General features: G+C 38.7%; 1 protein-coding gene across 1 annotated transcript in view; it reads left to right on the top strand.

The window, feature by feature from the left end:
• fat2 (FAT atypical cadherin 2) overlaps nucleotides 1-21958 on the top strand; it is a 147111-nt gene that overhangs the window by 81193 nt on the left and 43960 nt on the right. The window contains exons 16-20 of the mRNA XM_084719817.1: nucleotides 1928-2139; nucleotides 6767-6904; nucleotides 7100-7243; nucleotides 16729-16926; nucleotides 19465-20065. Of these exons, the coding sequence (XP_084575943.1) occupies nucleotides 1928-2139; nucleotides 6767-6904; nucleotides 7100-7243; nucleotides 16729-16926; nucleotides 19465-20065 (1293 nt within the window). The remainder of the gene's footprint in view (nucleotides 1-1927; nucleotides 2140-6766; nucleotides 6905-7099; nucleotides 7244-16728; nucleotides 16927-19464; nucleotides 20066-21958) is intronic.

The following is a 21958-nucleotide window of genomic DNA, read 5'->3' as shown; positions in this document are numbered from 1 at the left end:
AAGTAAATTATCATCTAGTCATTTATCAAACAACAACTAAAAAATGTACATATTGTCTTACTTTTGTATAATTCTGAAAATGGTTGTGTTCTGTACTGTAAGTTGCACAAAATGAAAAATTGGAGGGCATCACATAAACTAAATTTACCAATTAGTTAAGGATAATAATCAACCGATTAGTCAATAATCAATAACATTGTTTGTTGCAGCCCTAATGCTAAAGTTCTACATCTGATGACATGTTACACATGACCATGTCAGCATGCTTTATTTGAGGCATGTTTACACTGTAATTAAACTGAGCCAGAGCTGAAACACAAATTATAGCCCAGACTGATGAAAGTGGAGTCTGATGAGGAGAGCCGCTTACAATTTAAAGACTAGTTAAATTTAAAGACACAGCCAGCCATTCTCCATGTTAGTGCCACCTTCAAGCCAAACTTGACATTGTTTGACACACTGATGGACCTAAAAATGGTTCCCATTTTTACTGGCATTTTTTTTTCATCTATCCATCCATTTTTTGCCTTGGGTATAATGGCCATTACAGGCTCTAATATTCAAACCCAAGATGCCATGTTATATACAGTTTCACCAGGGGTGTTTCTAGGGCTTGAGGATATCCAGGGTTTAGCCCAGACCTCTGTACAGGGTTCTCGGGGATCCTCCATAACTCTTAAAAGCTCTATTTTTAGCTTTTTTTTTTACACACTATGGCGCCTTATTTACATTCAAAGTACACATCATAATCATCGAAAAATTGTAATGCCCCTAAAATCCCTGAAAACTGTTCTTTACTTTCCAAATTAGTTATGAACGCACTATTTTTAAACCTATTTTCCTTATTAAAGATACAAATACAATCGCACACCTTCTGATTTCAAGTTTTTCCTCTTTTACCAGACTAAGACTAATATAATTGCCTCATTACTCAATGAAAACACACTTCATACAAACTCAACACTAACAAATTAACTTATGCCCTGTTCATATCATTTTCACATAACTTGGATCTAAAGTTACTCAGTGCAGACATAAACACACCTCGTTCTCCTGCTCACCATTAGAGGATATTTGTGCAACTGCTTCAGCTTCAACCATTTTACCAGTAAAACATCATGTTGACCATCATTTCCTCACACTGATTATGTGAGGTAGCTACTTCAACATATAGGTTTTGCCTCTGTTGCATTCACTGAAGATACAAAATTACTACACTGCCATCGTCCAACCACCCAATTAGAGGAGGGTTAATAAAGAGGACAAAGAATAATTTGGGGGTTGTTAAAAAATCAGCCCAGGCTGGGCAACGCCCATGGGCTTCACCATTAATTTAGACTTCAGCGTGCTTTATGTGGTAGTTTTAAGAAAAACTTTGAAATCTTGACTGGAATTTACAGACAGAGTGTGCAGCAATGCAACATGTATTTGTAATGGTGGACCCACTGGTGAGACTAACGGGGCGAAGAGGCTGCAGAACCACACAGAACAAAATCAAGACTTTTCACATGTTTTATGAATCCACTGTGTTTTGCTCATGAGGTGAAGTGGGCAGCTTTGTCCAGTTAGTGAACTTTGTAGTACAAAATACAAACTACAAAGTCTGTACTTATGTTCAGTATGCTCTGAAGTGTTTAAAAATCAAATATTTCATCATCCCCAACAAATCCTGTAACATTACATCAGAGCGCTGCACACAGCAACCTGCTCTGTGAAGTTTCAAAGTGAAATAAACCATAGAGAGGTAGAAAAGAAAAGAAGTTCACACCAGTGGGTCTCACTTTCTGTGGTTCTCAATTTAGATTCCGCAAAATCGATCAATTTATTTTTTAAATTTATCTGCTTTTGTTGTACAAACATGGATCAGATCTGTGCTACATCTTCTCTCACTTTTCAATAATTCAGTCTTTTCTCTGTGCTTTTACAGGCCTTCTGACCCTCATTGAACCGCTGGACTTTGAGGTTTCCCGGGAGTACTACCTCTCTGTAGAGGGAAGTCGTGGCAAGTCGTCCCTCAGCGACATCACCACGGTTATCATCAACGTGACCGACGTGAATGACAACACGCCAGTGTTCGGACGAGGCGACTACAGCACGGAGATATCAGAGGATCTGACGCCTGGAGGCTTGGTAATGAAGGTAAGAGCTAACGCACAAGTGTAGTTACACAGAAAGATATGCAGGAAGGGATGCAGATATTTGTATATCAGGCCTGGAATTTCATCATTTTGTGGAGTTTGTTGAGTTCTGTCTTTTACAGAGTTAACAAGGCAGTTAAAGCTCATCTTAGTTTAGTAAAACTGATGACTTTAGGAGATTGGTTGCATCTTTCTGTTTAACTCTTTCTTCACCAGCATTTTTTTAAGTTTTTAAAAAGCCAGCAGCAGCATTTTTGGCAAAATCCACTGATTTTCCAACACCCACGGAATATTCAGTTCTATGAATTTGTTAACATGGAATGTATCAAAAGAAAGAACAGATCTTCTATTATACTTTATAAGCACTTGATTGTTGGTTGGTTGCATCAAAAAATCCACTTTTTAAGACAATAAACTGAGAAAACAGTATTTTTGTGAAAGGTATATTTTGCAGCTGAATATCGACTTTATGTTTTTATTTTGTTTTTTGTTTTTTTTATCACTTCATATTATGTTAACATGTATGACATCACTGTGACCAGTGTGGTTAACATTAGCTGACCCAGCTGAAACACCCAACAGGCTCAGGGGGCTCTGTCCCCGGCTGCAGCATGAGTCTCAGGGGCTGGTATGTGAGCGGCCTCACTGTGTCCCGGCTGCTGTGGATTTGAGCAGCCCCACTCTGTGCCGGGCCTCTGTGCATCGGAAAACACTGGTGCTCTCTGCGGCTGAGCACTGATGTTTTCGTGCTACAGAGCAAATTATAAGTGCCCAGTATGATTTCAGAATCTCAACAAAACACACTGATGTCTAAAAAAACATATTGACAGGAAAAATGCAAAGCAGAAAGTGGAAAAATGAGTTTGGGCAGTGTGGGATATATCAAACAATTTTTTTTCAGGTGGGAAAAATCATGATCCACCCTGCTCTGCCTTTGATTGGCTGGTTCTCATTGCCTTCATTAGTTTGTTTGGTTAGGTTTGGGCATGAGGAGTGATTGCTTAGGGTTAGGGTAAAAATAACTGGGTAAGCCAATCATAGGCAGAGCAGGGTGGGTTGTGATCTTTTTAAATGCATTTTTTCAAGATTAAACTGCACATTTCAGAGTGGCCTTTTACTGTGACCAGTCCAAGTCTTACTTGTGCGACAGTCCTGATGTTTCATCTGCATCTCTAGAACCTAGATTCTCAAACTGTGGTACATCTTCAACTGATGGTATGTAGTGTTGCTTTCGTCAACGAAAATTATGACAAAATATCGTCGTCAACGAACCTTTATCATGTGACGAAAACGAGACGAGACGAAACGTAAATGGTGGTTATGTGACGATAACTATAATAAAATATATAATGCAATATTGTTGACAAATAAAAACAAGACGAAATGTGGTTACAAAATAAAAACTATGCTAAATGTCTCTACTGTGAGAGCTGAGTATTTTCTGAGGTGGTACACAGTATAAAAAGTTTGTAGAACACTGCTCTAAAATACAGATATTACACAATTTATGAACAAAATTGGTAAAAAAACAAAACAAAACAAAAAAAAACTTTTGTGTTTGTAGAAAAAAATCATAGAAAAGATTTTTGACTTCAACTTGTGAAAAAAGTCAGCTCAAGTTGTGGCTTTAAAAGCTCCTACTGCTCACATGAAAGGAGCCAGAAACTGAGCAGGTGAAGTGACAGCTGTTGTCTTCAGAGTGATGCACTCTAAAAAAAGATACATTTAAGTGAAAGTTACATTATATAAATTACTATATGATAAATTCTTCAGGTATACTCACATACACACACATAATGTGGGGCACATTCATACAACATAGACACAACGTCAGTAATCTTTAATTGAATCACTGAATTGAATTGGTTTTTAAATTAAATATATTTCCAAGGTTCAATTTAACTAAAGGACATTTCTGTTATCTGTAAGTTCAGAGCAGAATGCACATGAGTACCATGCATCAGCACACACATATCAGAGGTGTAACATACAAATATTTGTTGATCATACAAGCAAATGCACTTGGATAATCTCATTTCACTCACAGACACACCGACACACAAACACGCAGTATGACAGCGTCTGGCACCTGGCAGCTCGCCAATGATTCAGGTAATGGAAAAAAATGATTACACACCAACAAGTCTAAGACAAGCACAGAGAATTTGACTCACGTATGTTTAGAATTCCATACACACTATAACAACACAGCGGTATAAGATGATCTGGCAGCCCATTGATGACGTAGATGTGTAAAAAACAGATTTAATGCACACACACACACACACAGTTATCCGACATGTCAGCCGGCATCTGTCAGGCCAGCAGCGGAGATAACACAGCAATAACACAGCTCAGTGGTTCGCTGATGGTTGAACCACGGCTGGATGATGAGTCTGTAATCATATGGTTTCATATTTGACATTTTTCTTCTCTCATGTTCTCTCGTTTCTGTCCTGCTCCCATCTCTCTGTTTTCACCATTTAACTGCAACATGTCACTGTTTAAAGATGTTTTAACTGTTTTCACATAATTGGGGCAGACTGTTGCCTGTCAGCGGAGAAAATAATAGGATTCATTGTTAGAATGAGCTAAAGCCACAGCAATGAAGAGGAAAACAAAGACAGGATGAGCCCATGATTTTATTGCAAGACATCTCAATCTTAATGAGTCATCTTTATCTATTATTGAGCCCAAAATTAGTTTCTGAAAACAAATTGAACAATCTGTCATTAAAGATTATTATGGTGCAGTCGGTGTAATTGTTTCATTTTTTTGTGTTTTTAATGAATAATTAGACTCAATGCTTTCAATCAAAACAGAAGATAGAAAAATGTTAATTCTACACAGTTCTTTAAACAATGTCAATCTTACCACTCTGACAAAATCCACACAAAACAAAATTTTGATATAGATAGGTTAAAAAAACAAGGCTAAAACAACCTCATACATTGTGTTCCAACTAATAAAGGTGACAATTTCTGTGATAGTGTCGTGATTATGGTTCTGTGATAGAAACATCAATGTCAGTTTTATTTATATAACACATTTAAAACAACCATGGTTGACCAAACAAAACAAAAATATATTCATACATGTATATTAACATGTATAACTACACACACACATACATATACATACACACACACACGCGCACACACACACACACACACACACACACACACACACACACACACACACACACACACACACACACACACACACACACACCTCTATTTCTGCATCTGGATCTAAGAACAACCTGGAGCAACTGTTTAGAAGCTCTCGTTTCTATGAGTGGAGTCTGAGGATGCAAGAGTTCAGATAGATGTGGTGCCATCTCATTTAAAACTTTAAGAACAAGCAATAAAATCTTAAAACTGATCCTGAACCAGACAGAAAGTCAGTGGAGAGAGAGACCAAAACTGCTGTTATGTGATCATACATCCTTTTTCCTGTTAAAAATCGAGCAGCTGCATTCTGGACTAACTGAAGTTGAGAAAGAGACGACTGTTCTAACCCTATGTACAGAGAATCACAGTAGTCCAGTTGTGACATAATGAAGACGTGAATGACACTCTCAACATTTCTAGAAGAGAGATAGGGCTTTACATTAGCCAAGAGTCTTACTAATCTGTGTGTCTAATTAAAAAAAACTGTTTAACAGGGGGTCAATTAAATGAAGCAAGGGAGCCGAGAGTGTGAAGACAATCGGCAAGTTAGTCAGGCCATCCAATAATGACAGTCTCAGTCTTATTACCATTAAGCTTTAGAAAGTTTAAAGATTTCCAAGTTTTAATGTCATTTAAGTAGTTTATTAATGGCTGTATAGATTCTTTGCCATTAGCTTTTAAGGGTAAATAGATCTGAATATCATCAGCAAAGTAATGAAAGGAAATGGAAGGTCCCCTGTCACTCCCCCTGTCCACCTATCAGTGTAGAGGGACAGAAGGAAGACCTGTTGTCTCTTTTTTAAGATTTTCAACTCAGTCAGTTGTATAATGGGATTAGGTTAAAATTTTATTCTTGTGACTCTTTATGGATCATGCTATGTTTTCTGATTAATGTAATTTTGTGTAAATTATTATGCTCTTTGGATGAACTGGAAAATTATTTTTTGAAAAATGTTGAAAAAAGGAAATGACTGTGATAATTGGTCATGTGACCCATATATATTTATCACACCTGTGGATGCTCATGTGATTCTGTTGAGTGAACCTGATCAAGCTACGGGCAAAACGTATTGTTTGCTTCTAATAAAATCACAGTAATCAGTTGAGTGTGCGCTGGTTTATGTTGATATTTGTACCTGAAATGTTCCTGTGACTGACCAGTACCTGATCCCTGATACTGGCTGTCCAAAGGGAGTTCTGTTTATTTAATGCAATTTATCTGTTTTCAAGCTAGTAACAAGGCTACAACAAACTAGAACTGTGAACCCAGAACCAATGAAAAACTGCTCTTCAGAGAGATGCTGTTCTGTAGCTGACCATGACCTCTGACCTTATTGGATTGGGTGCTACCAGAGTAATGTGTGGATCTGTTGGTCCTTTTTCTCCCTGACCAGACAGACAAGAAAATGAAGTGTTATTCCTCTCCTCAATTTTCCTCCCTTTCTTTACCTTCAGGTAACAGCCACTGATCTGGATGGTCCAATCAACAGTTTGCTGCGTTACTCCCTCGTGAGCGGAGACCCTCTGCAGCAGTTCTCTATTCATCCTCGCAGTGGAGAAATCACTGTCCGCACTGCGCTGGACAGAGAGGAGGTCAGTGGGTTTCTCTTTGTGTTAAATCAGTAAAAAACAAATGAGAAAGTTATAAAGATTTATTATATTTTTAACTCTCAAACTTGAAATAAAGATAATTAATTTGTTGAAAAGGCCAAAAAAAACGAAGAATGTAGCAGAGGAGTGACTTAAAGGACAAAAACATGCTGAATTTAATCTCTGTCTCCTCTTTAGACCCCTCATTACTCGCTGACAGTGCAGGCAGCAGATGAAGGTGATCCTCCTCTGTCCTCTGCGGTTCTCATCACCATCACTGTCACCGATGTCAACGACAACCCACCTGTCTTCTCACAGGTTAACCACAGTCTACTGCTGCAGGTATGACAACCAGAACACCTCACATGACATGTTTGTCGTCATGAGAACAGCTCATATTTTCACACACACACACACACACACACACACACACACACACACACACACACACACACACACACACACACACACACACACACACACACATTCATGTCATGTATAACAGCAGATCCTTATTCTCTGGTGAGTTGAGCGCTTCTGTTTTCAGTTTGACAACGATGCCAACTAAGTTAAGCTTTGTTTTAATGCAGCACAATGACACTTCTATTCATCCTCTATGAAATAGAAGTGACTCACAACTCAAAGCATTGTAGCCAGCAGCATAAGATGAGTGTCAAAACACCTCCACTTTTTTTCAGTGTAACATCCCATACACCGATGGTGTCTTGTCAAGCCAAGAATTTTATCACAGCTGCTCCACAGATCAGCAGGTCCAGGCTAAACTACCCTGGCTGCTTCTTCTGCATGTATAGCTGTTTCCACTACAGGAACTTTCTCCAGGGATTAGGAGCCTTTGGAGGAAGTCCATGCATTTCCACCACAGGGACCAGAGTTTAAATCAGTGGTCCACAGCAAGATAATAGAACATAATATTTGAACTTTAATCACATTTTTCAGAAGCTGGAACAACAAGGGAGGAAAAGGGTTGGTTGTTTTGATTGATGTCATTTGCAGTTATACTTGTTTGATCATTGATTGACTATGAAGACTTTTCTATCTTCAAAGCTAAAAAATAAAGCAGTGACTCTGTGGGGATTCCTCAGGGGGTCTGTGATCTAATATGCATCTATTCTGACATAGAAAGCTTAGTAACCCCTGGTTAAAAAACTTTAAGGATGAAGCTTGCAGCACTGATTATTTCTGATTGGTCCAGTACTGACAGCCATTCTTTTTTAAAAAATCTTAAGCCGCAAACCAGTTTGTATTTGTTCATTTTGCTTTGACTGATCATCATGGAGAAGAAGAAAGTATGCGACTGATGGGCTGACAGATGATGACAACATTGTTACATAGTCATGAACAAAAATGACATGTAAAAACAGCTGGCTTTTTCATATGTCAGTGGACTGATTTAGACTGTAGACTGCATAGAAACACAAACAACACAGGGCAACAAGCTCCAGGTCTGCTGGTCACACAGGCTAAGAGCTTGAGATCTGTGTCCAAACCTGACAAGACTCGACGGGACCTGATGGGATTCTCACATATTTCACGGTCTCACGTTGGCTTCAGGCTGTACTATATTTACTCATTTATTTATTTTAATTTTTCTCCCCAATTTAGTCATTTCCAATTCCCTGCATGTATTGTCCCTGCCACTGAAAACTCCTACTGTTTGGTGTATAGAGGGAGGCTTGTTAAGAAAAATGTTGAGCTGTAATTGGGCTCGGGCTGAAATGTGCTAATGAGGGACAGGTTCGGGTCGGTTTCGTACAGAATTTTGTTGGCATCAGGCCTTGATGGGTTTAACTTTTTAGGCATGATTATAGTGTCAGGACACATGCAAGATAATAGCACACACAACTGAATTCCTCTCAACAGGATGTGAGTGTGTCTGCACAGCAGGGAGGATGTGTTGGCACAGTGCTACAGCCAACAAAAACTTGATTTATAACAGTTATCTTTTCTCTCTGTTTTTATCCAAGAGAGCATCAGAACGCTTTGTTTACAAGTTACAATGTGTATTCCAATAATTAGGAGTGCTCTTTTTTGCTTTCATTTATTTGACCCCTGCGGGACACCATAGGCAAGTCTGAGAGATTCTTCTCTGGTGTATTTAGGTGCCTTGGTTTTGTTTTCTGAAATCAACCACATTCAGAGCCTGAAGCAGTTAAAAACATGTTGAAACCACGCTGCCGGCAGTAGAATAAAACACAAACTTTGCTCAAACCACTGCATCAACAAAAAGTTAAAAAAAAAAAAAGAAAAAAAAATCACCCAGAATGCTCTGGTAAGAATCATCTGCTCATCAGCTCCCACAAATAATCTCTGGTGTCCCGAGGGGGGAAGCAGCAGTCGCAGTCATGTGTTAAATCTGACAGCTCAGTGGAAAAATATGAGCACAGGGACTCGCTTTTTTTCGATGTTCACTTCATCTGGTCATGATGTGTTAGTAAGCTGAAAAAGCTTGTACGTTTTAAGGTATTCTGGAAAAACAGCCATCAGCCGTGCCAAATATTCCCCGAGCAACGCTGTTAACGTCCACCTGCTCTGCTCCTGACTGCCTAACAAGCTGATAATGAAGACAGATGAACTAATGACTAAAGGCAATTAAAGAGAAATTACTAAAAATCAGTCATCCTCGATCAATCAATCTGTCTTTCTGTATCATTATAACTCGCTCTCTCATTCTCAGACACACTCCAGTAAAGATATGCTGAGCTGTAAGTGCTGCTCCGTCATAACTGCAGCGCCCAGAGCTCATTAAAACTGCGAGCTGAGAGTTCAAGAGTGAAACTCTTCAGAGAGCCAAAACCAGAGCGAAGTTTCTCCGCTGGATCAAAGAGACAGGAAGATCAGTTGTCATGATTTGCTAGAGATGGTGTGTGTGTGTGTGTGTGTGTGTGTGTGTGTGTGTGTGTATGTTGGTGCAGGACATCAGGGCCACCCTTTCACCTCCAACCTCTAATTACAGGCCGACGTGTGCTGCAGTGGAAAAACTTTTAACTTTTACCTCCACTGTAGTATGTGAGCATGTGTGTGTGAAAGCTTGTATCGCTGCATACATCAATGTGACATAGTTGCCCTCATGCCTTTGAGTATAAAAATAAGTAAAAATGATGATGATACCAGTTCAGGTACTGAGTTTAAAAAAAATTCCATAAGCAGGTTCTGAGAAGAAAATTTGTACTTTAAAGGAATTGTTCATCCAAACATGAAAATTCAGTCATTACCTCCCAAACAATGGAAGTGAATGGAGACCATTGTTTGGGAGATTCTGCAACACTGTTTTCCTGTGAAACTCCAGCAGTGTTTTGTGGACTAACAAAATAAGCCTGATGAGGGTGAGTAGATAATGACTGAATTTTCATGTTTGGGTGGACTATCCCTTTAAACATCTGTGATCTATAAATCTCAACTTAACTCACTGACAGCACCTGCCTTACAATTAGTGATGTCCCATTCAGTAATGAAGTACAGAGGAGGGTTTTGTCAAGAATGATGTAAAAAATGAAGCTGAGAAAACTCATAATTTCATGGCAACAGTCTTCACTACATTTTTGAGTTTTGCGCCAAACTCAAACTCTTTTAACTTAAAACAATATAATCTTTTGTTGACACAATTCACATCTTACTTTTTAAAAATTGTTGAGCAAACTATTTTTTTTTTAAACAGATTTCTTTGAGTTTCTAAAGCTTGAAGTTTCAAGCTTACATAAAGGAGAAAAGAAAATGATAATAATAATAACAAGTAAAACTTTAGTTTATGTAACTTTCAAAAGCAGAGTTACAAGGTGCTTCACAAGTTAAAACACAGAAAAATAAAATTACAATTTAAGAGTTCAACATGTGCAGAAAATTAAAATGAAGAAAACAAGATATAAAATAACAACATTAAAATATTAAAATCTATATATTTACATAAACTTTAATATGAAATTGATAAAAATGCTAGTCTGGGTGTTTAAAAGCTTTTTGACTGGGGTACTGATTCAGTTGCTCTGAGAAGGAGAGTTTGTTCCATAATGTTGGAGCCAAAACAGCAGAAGCTTTGTGTCCTTTTGTTTTCAGCCTGGGCCTCAGCACTTTTAACAAAGTGTGATTCTGTGACCTGAGGGGTCTCAGGGCAGCATAAGGGGTTAACGGTTCTGAACTGTAAGGTAGAGCTCGACCATGAAGGTAATCAGTTGGATCTTAAATTGAATTCTTTACCCGATAGAGAACCGATGTAGTTCTGTGAGGACTGGAGTGATGTCTTCTCTGCATTGAGGAGTCTTGCTGCTGCATTCTGAACCAACTGCAGATGAGCAACTGCTGCATCATTTAGGCAAGCGAATACCTAAATTATTCCAATAAATTATTCATACAATAAAAGATTATAGGTTGACAAAACCTTTCTGAGCTTATTTCAACTAAAGAGAAGCTTAAGAGAAACTCAAAGATTAAGTAAAGACAGTTCCCTTGAGTTTTTTGGTGAGTAGCCATGGACCAAAAGAGAAGAGTGAACTGTTTGGAAGATGAGATCACAGTGATGGTAGAGGAGACTGAAGCCAGACAACACGTGTTATTCACTGGACTAAACAATGAGCTGTCAAACAAAGACAAACATGTACATACATGTACCACTTTCTTAAAATTAAATGAATTATTTCAAAAATATATTATTCAATCAAAATGTTGCAAAATTTTGACTGAAAGCACACAAATATGAGATAACTAAAATGTAAGTTAAAATAAGTTTTGAGTTGTTTATCTGCCACATAGTCACAATCAAAGATTATGTTTGGGGGGCTTTTACCTTAATTTGGATAGGGACAGCAGAAATATGACAGGAAAGGAGGTAGAGAGAGGGGGAATGACACGCAGCAAATGGGCCACAGGCGGGAAACAAACAAGCAACCGCAGCAGAGGACCAACAGCCTCAGTACATGGGGTGACACTCTACCAACTGAGCTATGGGAGCACCGCATAGTCACAATCAAGCACGTAGCTCGTTCACATGTCATCCATGATGACCAGTAGGTACAAGCTAAACTGTGATGGCAAAATAGTCAGCAGGGGTGAAATGAAGAGGTCAGAAAATTATCATTATTATTATCATTGTTCTTCAAAAACACTGCAATCGTGTCTCCAAACATTAACTATTACAGAGAGAAGTGCAGATCAGGAGGAGAATATGAATGACATGAACTTGTTCTTGTGCTAGTGGCTGCTTAAGAAGTGAAGTGTCCACAGCACCTGCTCACACCAAATGGCACAAAACAGTTAGGTGATATTTGGAGAGCTCTATATTTTCTGAGGTGGTACACAGTATAAAAAGTTTGAGGAACACCGATTTAAGTCAAATCTACACTTTGCTTACAGATTTGATTATTTCCATGTCAAAGAAAAATTTTGTAAATAACTACTTATACTTGTCTTTTTTTACTCAATTCGTACTTAAGATCACAATGGATTGTAACTCCATTCAATAATTGAGACCCATATGTGTGTGTGTGTGTGTGTGTGTGTGTGTGTGTGTGTGTGTGTGTGTGTGTGTGTGTGTGTGTATTCATGCCCTGGGCGGTACTGTTGCAGACACACTGGCTGTCGCTCCCTGACAGTTTAAGTTCTCTCTGCCAGCTCTCCATCACTCACCCTGCTGCAGCTCTGCCAGCTCAGAAACTCCCATCCAGTCACAGAATAGCTGCTTCATGAGCCAAAACGTCTGCGTCTGTGTGGTGATGAATCCAAACTCTATGATATCATCCCATCTGCTGATGTCTCCACAGCCAGCCCTGTGAAGGAAGCCCTGATTGCATCAAGCAGATGGATGTTGCTAAAGTAAAAGACAGAGTTGTCATGTTTTTTCAGACAGTTGTTACAGGTCATCAGCAGCGTCAGCGTCCTCTCTGCTGTAGCCATCACATGCCTTTGTTCGCCACATTTACGGCTGGCACATCTGTTTTAGTGAAGCGTCGGAGCTGTTACACTGCAGTCAAATTTGAATGCTTGAGTAAAAAGCAGCAGATGGACAGGTGACTCTGTATCTCTGCAGAACGTCTTCAAGGGATGCAAAAGTGCTACAACACATTGCATCTGTGTTGATTTACTGCAAATACTGACTGAAGTTTGTCGTCACTCCAGAATGTTAAACAGACACATGAACACTATGAACAGGATTTAACTCCACTGAAGTGATCTGTTCAGTTCTGTGCTGAGCTGCATCTGTCACATGTTTCTGTCACTTACAAAGTGATGGATTTAGATTTATAAAAGCTTTGATTTGGTGATTTACAGGTCAAAAGCTGTCTTGGTTAAAAGTGAACATTTGGGTTGAAAAGTTAAAGTTTTTAAACATCTAGAACCTTTGTTTTAAGAACATTTCAATTGCTGTATTTCAGTTTATAGTTACTGCCACTACAAGGAGCTTTATTCTAGCTATGAGACAGTCTCATTTTGATACTGACACCTGTGTATGACCAACATAAGCACATGAGAACATCCAAGAGAATATCAGATATTTCGATAAATTGTTCTTAATGGTTGCCACCAGTTTTTCTCCATGAAATCAGCTAAAACAAGCCTGTGTTTACATTTTCCCAGGTAAAGTTAAGTTAAGTATTAAATTAGACAGTTGAAAAGAAACAAGAAGTGTTAATTTAGACTATTTTATTTTTAACTTACATTTTGTGTTTATTACTGTGGAAACACAACTGCTTTTGTCCACAGAAACACACAAGATCAACAAAATCTGAAAGTTTCTTGTAATAGCTTTCAAGTGGGAACTTCTAAGATCTCAGTCCTGGTTGATTTGGCGACACCTGTGGTTACTGGTCGTAACAGCAAATGCATAATACTACATGTCCCAGAAATCTGGGGGCAGCAAAACAAACTACTGCTGTCTTAGTAAAGAAGTCAACCTCATTAGTCTCTTGTCCTCCCTTTTGACTGCTTTGATGAGGGGAAACAGAAATGTCAGGGATGTCCATCGATTTTAACCAGACAAAACAGGTCAGAGGTATGTGAACTTTGCTGAAATAGAACCAAGGCAAGCATTTTCCAAGCAAGCAACATATCACTCAGCCTGCTGGCTGCAACGCAGAGCAGGTTAGGATGTCTTTATTCAGGAAAACTGAAGCAATCAGCTGTTCGCTCGCTCACATCAGACTGCCTTTAATAGGGCCATAGACTCGATCATCATTGTGTTACCTTATATGCTAACTTGACAGATATTTATTTAAATGAAAATCTTTCCCACAACTTCTTCACATTAAATATAACAATTTAAAACTACAATTTGTAGAATTTCTACCTTTGACCATCTATTTTTTTTTTACAAATATATGCCATGAGAATAGATTCAAAAAAACTCTATATACCCATAAAGAATACATGCAGAGTGACTTTAAATGCTGTCAGTTATAAGCAATCCTTATAAACCAACATTAAAAAAACAACTGCAATTTTAGGCTTTCACTGTCCATCACTGGTGTTTCTAGAGTCAAGACCGTTGTCTCAGTTGTGTGTGATTAAAAGTTTTCAGATGTTCTACAGTACTTGTTAAGTGTTTTACATTGCTTTAATCATTTCATTTGTGGTTTTGTGATGGTGTAGAGGAGCCAAAGAGGTCAGAGTGCTGGTTCACGAGGTGATACGGAATGATGAATTAAACCATGCTTGAAAAACAGAGTGGTCGAAGTGTATCAGACACAAAGACAGTTTGATGCAGGAATAGACACAAATCAGTCTAATCACACTGCAGCCTGTCAGTCCTGTATTTATCACACTGGATCCACCTGAAAAAAACAGTGTATGAAGTGTGAGAAGGTGAATCACCTCCAGTATTAACCGTGCACAAGGAATCCACCTCCTACCCCTGACATACTCTTTAGTATGACTGGCCAAAAAAACTCTGTACATTCCTCACAGTCTGGTGAAGCTGTTGATGCGTGCTCTAATTGAAATTTGAAATACCACACCAGGGGTGCTGTATGTTTTAGCCCATTAACTCCAAATTGTTTGTATTACACTGCTGGTCTCCTCCCAAAGCATATGTTTTTAGATTGATAACCCACTTTCAGGGAAACACTGCTTTCTATTACTGTCAGTATGCTATGAAAATCAGCGGACAGAGCCCCTTAATATGGCTTTGGATGGGTAATCAGTCATGGTGAACAACTTAAGGACTTAATTATTTTTTTAGTCACACTGTCCTGTGGTACTAAAGTTGCAAGCAGGAGCCTTTTTCCAAACTTTTGTTGGTGGTTCAGTACTTTTAATACAACAAAGTTTTGAATTAATGAGCTATGTTAGTGGAAAGATATATGAAAGAAAAAATAACTAATGTATAATTTATAAGGTTAATGAACTTTGGTTATCTTGTGAGGCAGCTGGATTCACAAGATCATGTGAGAATCCATCTTGCCAGGCTTCATGTTATCCGTTTTGTGTCTGCACCAAAAGATGTGCATCCTATGAGGGACCTCTGGCAGTTACAGGCGTGGTTTTAGGTTTGACAACAGCGAGAAGAATCCATGAAAATGACAAGTTTGGAGTTAGCCCATGTTTGATGTGATAGCCAGATGGTTCATCCAATCACCTGCCAAATTTGGGTACTCAAGCAGATACTAAACCTTTTGATTGGGAAAGTGCGGGCTTTGAAAACAGATGCAACCACATTATCACATAGTGCTAATAAAACTTTGATAAAGTGGAAAGACAACAAACTGTTCAGTGTGATTTGATACTTTTAAGTCTTTGTTAAAGTGACTTTTCATAGAATACCGAATGTACTGACTGTTAAAGTCTGGGCCAGTACAGATGTTTAGAAATCTTCATTATAAAAATCAGGCCACCTGTTGCTTTCATACCAGAGATGTCTCCATCCAGTGACTTCCTCTCCACAACAGCAGCTCGATATGCCAGCTACTGTTGTCTGAGTCCAGCCACAACCAACACAACTATTTAGTGAGGTCAAAACTGATGTGACAGAGCACTGCCATCAGTGAATGTTGTATTATTTGCCAATAGGCCGAGCAATCAACAAGGTCGATACCAGCTGACTGGAAGTTGATCTAAGAAGTGAATCAAATGCTATAGAAAATGATCAGTGGTAATATAGATGTCAATTTTTGAGGGCATGAAGGCCAAATGACAGGGCAGCAAGGCCATCAAATGGAAATAATGAATTTGACTTAATGGTTAAGAATTATTTTATTTGAAATGAGTGGATGAAATGGATTTTATTATTTACAAATTACTAATATTTATACCAATTTCTGAAGTTCATACACACTTAGCCCTGGACTAATCTCTATAACTGGACTGGTTTGACAGTGGGGAGTCAAAAAGACAAAAGACAGTCTTGTCATTTATCTTATTCATTTGCTAATTTATGAGACTGTAGTCAAACAGCCCAGTTTTACAGCCGTTCACAAGAGGCTACAAATCCACTGATTATTTGTGCAGTGGATGGCTTTATGCTGCCCAACAAGGATTCAGACTCTCAACAAAAGACACCGGTGTCGTGTCTAAAAACCATATTGACAGGAAAGAATCAGAGGAGAAAACAGTGAAATCAGCTTGGAGCAGTGCAGGTGGTGTAAGATGATATAGTCTTTCTCATATTTTCTATTTTATTCTAATATAACCACCCAATTTAAATGAAATAGGGCAGACTAACTATCTAGAATTTAACAGCAGCACAAGCTACAGGCTCAAAAATGACCATAAAGTTTAATTAACACCTCTAACACAGTTTAAACCAAACCTGAACAGCTGTTGAAATAAACTAGAAATTAATAAAATGAATTTAAATTAGAATTAATGGACCTTGTCTTCTGCAGGAGGGCGAGCCGGTTGGCAGCACCATCCTCCAGCTCGTGGTGACAGACAAAGACACGCCCAGGAACGGCCCGCCATTCTCCTTTCATATCGTCAGCGGGAACGAGGACCGGCGTTTCCATGTCGACCAGGGCGGCCTGCTGTCGCTCTCTGCTCCACTGAGAAAGAAAGTCAAACCCCAACACCAACTCAAGATTCAGGTAACAATGACAGGATATGATATTGATATTGATTCACATACGAGTTCAGTCCCTGCTTGCTCAGCTGTTTCTCACATTACTGTAAGATTAATAACTTTGACTTCTTGTGCTGTTTTCACCCAGTGGGATGATAAAAATCTGTTGTCATATCTGCCAAATCTCACATTTCACCCCTGAGATTCACATTTTCAACTTTCTGCTGGAATCCCATGACCAGAAAATGAAATTCTGACACATTCTGACACACTATGAAAGAAATTACAAAGCGTTTATTGTAGTCCTGCTTCAGTGATAAAATGCTGATGTACTGCAGAGTCCCTCGCGGCCTCGGCTGCTGTCTTGCTGACAGAGCTGTCAGGAGAGGTGGCAATCACACTGGCAAACAGAAGAAGTGGTAATTGTTATTGTCTGCTGTGGTTCAGGACTGACCTCACAATCTGAGTCTGTGCAGTGAGCCAGAAAGTCACAGCAGTAGCATTTTCTTCAGCTTTTATTGGATGTGGGGTCACACCCTCTGCATATTACCATTAGAGTTATATAGACAGGTATGTGTTTATGTGAAAATCAAGCTGTTTTATTCATGAAGTCCACCACTTTGATTGAATTTAAAGGGTTAGTTTGGGTGTTTTGAAGTGGGGTTGTACAGTAGATGTCAGTTGACTCACCCTCAGTTGGAGAAGCAGCAGGAGTAACGGTGTATGAAGCTATGCATCAATATCAGTATCAGTCAAGTCTGCTCTTCATTTAGAATATTTTCACTGCTTTACGTTGTTCTCTGACAGATTTTTCTTATAGAACTGCCATTTTACAAGCCAAATACCACTCTCTGCAAAGCAAGATAAGATATCTTATCTACACCAGACTCCTTTTGCAAAAACAGCAATTTAGCCTTGTAGGACACAGAAGTTGCCGGTCTACCACTGCCTCATTTGGTTAGTTTGTTTTTATTATTTTGTGATCAGGACAGTGAACAGTGAGTGTGGACAGATCAAGGCAGCAGTAGATCAGCAACTCCTGTGTTCTGAGAGGTAAAATGAATGTTTTGCCAAAGGAGATATTTCTGATATTTGGCTTGTGACAATGTAACAACAGTCTACCATAAGAAAAGGTTGTTGACAGTAACGTAAAGTGATGAAAATCTAGTGTACACTTCCGCTTCTGTCCTGGAACTCCTCTCTGTATCTTAGGGCTCAGCATCAGTCAGGAATTTTCAATATTGTTACCAGTTGTGATACCTTGACTTCCACATCAATTCCTGAACAATACATTTTCAATACCAGTTCCATAAAATCCATTTTAATAAAAATAAAAGTTACATTACACATTTCTGTACAAATTTTAAGTTTAGTTTCAGCTCCTGTCTTACAGACTCAAAGCACTTTCATGATATAAAATCTAAACCGATTTAGCACAATATGGTTAAACTTCAGTTGTCTGTTTCAAGTCTTTTTTGGAACTTAAAAAATAAACCACAGCCTCGAGATTTACTCCTAAAGTATTGAAATTTGGTATAGAATGACAAGGCATGTTTCAGTACTCGACAGTTATGAAACAAAATCAGTCAGTGCCACAAAAGTATTAAAGTGCAGTGCACAGCTCTGCTGCTTCTACACACTGTGAGTGCCAACAGCCATCTACTGTAGGAAATACACTGACTATGAATAAGTGTCTCTGACAACCCACTTTAAATAATCTGAACTGAGTAGTTTATAGTATGAAAAATGATCAGCAAGTTTTAATAAAGTTTACCCTGATATGTCTTTCCACCAGAAATAAAAGGTTATTGTGAGGTTACAGCTTTGAGGCAGATTATGAACTGAAAGCATTTTTAAATGCAGCTGAATCTGCATATTAGTGGACTGCATTGGATGGATTTTTGTAGGCTGATACAAATGTTTTTTGGGTTTAACTTGCTGATGGATGATATTTTGATCCAGATAACAGAATTTTTAATTTGACCTTTCCCATGCTTTAAAAATCTGTTTTTAGCCAGCCTCTGGTCAGTGTAAAACATCCACACACAGCATCTAGGGAATCGTGGGACATAAACTGTTCATTGAGGTTATAAATATTAATAATCAATACTCAACTCAATTCAGCAATAAACGTAATTATGCAGACTCCACCATATTCATTATGTCTTGTCGGTGTCAAACTTCTTTGCTTGTGAGCCCTTACACAAAGTGCATGAGTGACTGTTTTTAGATTGTTCAATTTAAATCATTTGCAGACATGTTTGGACCACTGTAGGTCTTCATCATGGCTTTAAAGCCCCTTTTCCAGCCTTTATTCTATGCTAAGCTAAGCTCCACCAGTGGTTCCCAAACACTGTTTTGCATGCCCCCCCCTTAGAGGCTGAAAAAAGCCCTCAAATTTCAAATATAAAGTCATTTCAGAAGGATTCCAACTGAGAAAAAAAAGCTAGATGCAAACTTTGTGTAAAATCTCCAACAATTTTGACATGGAAAATGAGTAGGAACCCTGCAATTCAATTATCAGTCTAATATCTGTATTTTGTGGTGTCCGTGTACAAATCAGGTGACAGACAGCGGCCACCCTCCTCTCTCCTCCATCTGTGTGGTCAACATTAACGTCACTGAGCAGAGCAAGTATCCTCCCTCTGTGGTGCCTTTGGAGGTCTTCATCACTACCTCTGGTGGGCTGTTTGCCAACCGGGTCATTGGAAAGCTCCATGCCTCAGACCAGGACCTGCAGGATGTCCTGACCTACAAGCTAGTGTCAGAAAATCCAGACAAGGGGAGATTCTCTGTCGACATGACCGATGGCAAAATCTGGGCAGATGAAAACCTGGAGGAGGGCTCCTACTCCCTCAACGTTAGCGTGACTGATGGGAAGTTCAGCGTCTGGACGGGGGTCAGAGTTCACGTGTGGGCGGCTGACCAGAGGACACTGGACTCCGGCCTGACGCTGCAGCTGGTTGGGTTGTCACCAGAGGAGTTTCTGGGTGACCACTGGAGAGGCCTCCAGCGCAGCCTTGGACAGGCTCTGAGTTTACCCAGGCAAGAGCTTCACCTGGCCAGCCTGCAGCAGCTACCTGACACCAAGGTCCTGGAGGCCCTGCTGGTCTGGAGGCCTCAGAGTGGACAAGTCCAGACTCTGCCCACCAGCAGACTCGCAGGTGATTAATAAAGATACATACTGAGTAGTTTAAATTGGCCCTAACTCAGTTAGATAAGCAGTTCATTGTTTTTATACCCTGACAAATATCATTAACATGTTCAAATTCTTTATAAACAGCTATATAGCAGCCGGTAAGCTATGCTGTGTCATCTTTATAGTGTTGTTTTTGTCTTCGAGATACACCAGATGCCACAAGCAGGGGTGGAAGTAACCAATTACAAATACTCAAGTTACTGTAATTAAGTAGTTTTTTTTGGGGTACTTGTACTTTTATGAGTAGATTTTCAAGGCTGTACTTTTACCCGTACTTAAGTATGCATTTCACTATGTAATCTTCTTCTACTAGTTTTTAAAATCATAACTGAGTACTGAGTACAATCTGAATTCATATCAAAAAGTCAAAACTCAAAAGTCATGTTTTTTAGCCAATAAGGTTATGTGGTCACAAAGAGGTCAATGAAAACAATGAGATAAATGAGACAAGAAATTATACAAACAAAACAGAAAAAACTGAAAATGAGAACAAAAAATAGAAATGTGTTTTGTTTCTTACAAATTATTGACGACTAATTGATTGTCAGCATTTTTGGCTATCAGTTAAGGAAAATGTGCAAAATTTGCAACCCTAGTATGTAGAGGTGAGTGTGAGCACAGAGCAGAACAGAGCAGGAGAGTCTGGAGGAATTAAATAAAGTAAAGATTTGAAGAACCAGAAACCTGTTTCATTGAATAGCTGCTATGGGTAATGTATTAAACATCAATAGTTAAAAGGTAACTAATACTCAAGTAGTTTTTGAGAATAATACTTTCACTAATACTAATACTTTTACTATATTATTATTATTTATTTACTATACTTTTACTTTTACTACTTACTATTTTTCTACCACCAGTACTTTTACTTGTAATTGAGTAATATTTAAGTAGCATAACAGTACTTGTACTTGAGTACAGATTTTCAGTACTCTGTCCACCACTGGCCAAAAGTAGATGAGTTGGGGAGAAGAAAACGTAATGGGAGAATCAATAGTTCTGCCTTTGATTTCTATTATTGACACTGAAAGCTAATTTCAATTGATTTTGGCTTTATAATGACATTGTGACACCCCTAAATCATCAGATGGGCAAATAAGTTAATAATGTTCCAGGGATCAGATTTGGCCCCTCCTCACGTGACAAATGCAGAGCAATTACTGCAAATGGCAACTTTGATAAAACCTCCACACCGCAGACATACTCGAGTCACACAAGCATAATTAAAGATTCATCTTACCAGCCTGTTTATTTAAGGCCCAACTGAAGCAAGCAACCACAACTCTTATTTCTATATCACATTTAATTCCAGATGCATGCACAGCATGCTGCACAGAGAGTGAGCTACAAAAGTTGCAGCCTCAAGAACAGATGCATAAAACAGACACATAAAAATATTCCTAAAACCAATCAGGTTACAAAATAAAAAAAAAAATAAGGCCAGCAATCGACCAGTAAAATAGCAAGAAATGAGAATCAAAACCATTGAAAAGTAAGAAAAAATGATGAAAATAATATTCATTAGCATCTTTTCATTAGTGTACAATCATCTAAATTGTTGTGTCTTTTTTTACTTTAGAATGAGCTGTTTATATCCACAGACTCAGATCCTCTTCCATGGAGACTGCCATGTTGCACCACCATGTTTCTACAGTAGCACAGAACAGACAAACAAAACACTAACTCTAGATATGATATTTTGCATTTTGAGGGAGTTTCACAGCCACTGTAGGTTCTCCTACAAGTGTAAGAGCAGATGGTGAAGAGAGGTGTTTGCAGTCTTCAAACTCACCACTAGATGTCACTAAATCTTATATACTGCTTCTTCAACACCTTTGTCACACAGTTTTGATGGTGT

This window comes from Lutjanus erythropterus, chromosome 5 (assembly GCF_056507025.1).
Source record: "Lutjanus erythropterus isolate fLutEry1 chromosome 5, fLutEry1.hap2, whole genome shotgun sequence".
NCBI lineage: Eukaryota > Metazoa > Chordata > Actinopteri > Lutjaniformes > Lutjanidae > Lutjanus > Lutjanus erythropterus.
This window is presented reverse-complemented; position numbering and strand designations above follow the sequence as displayed.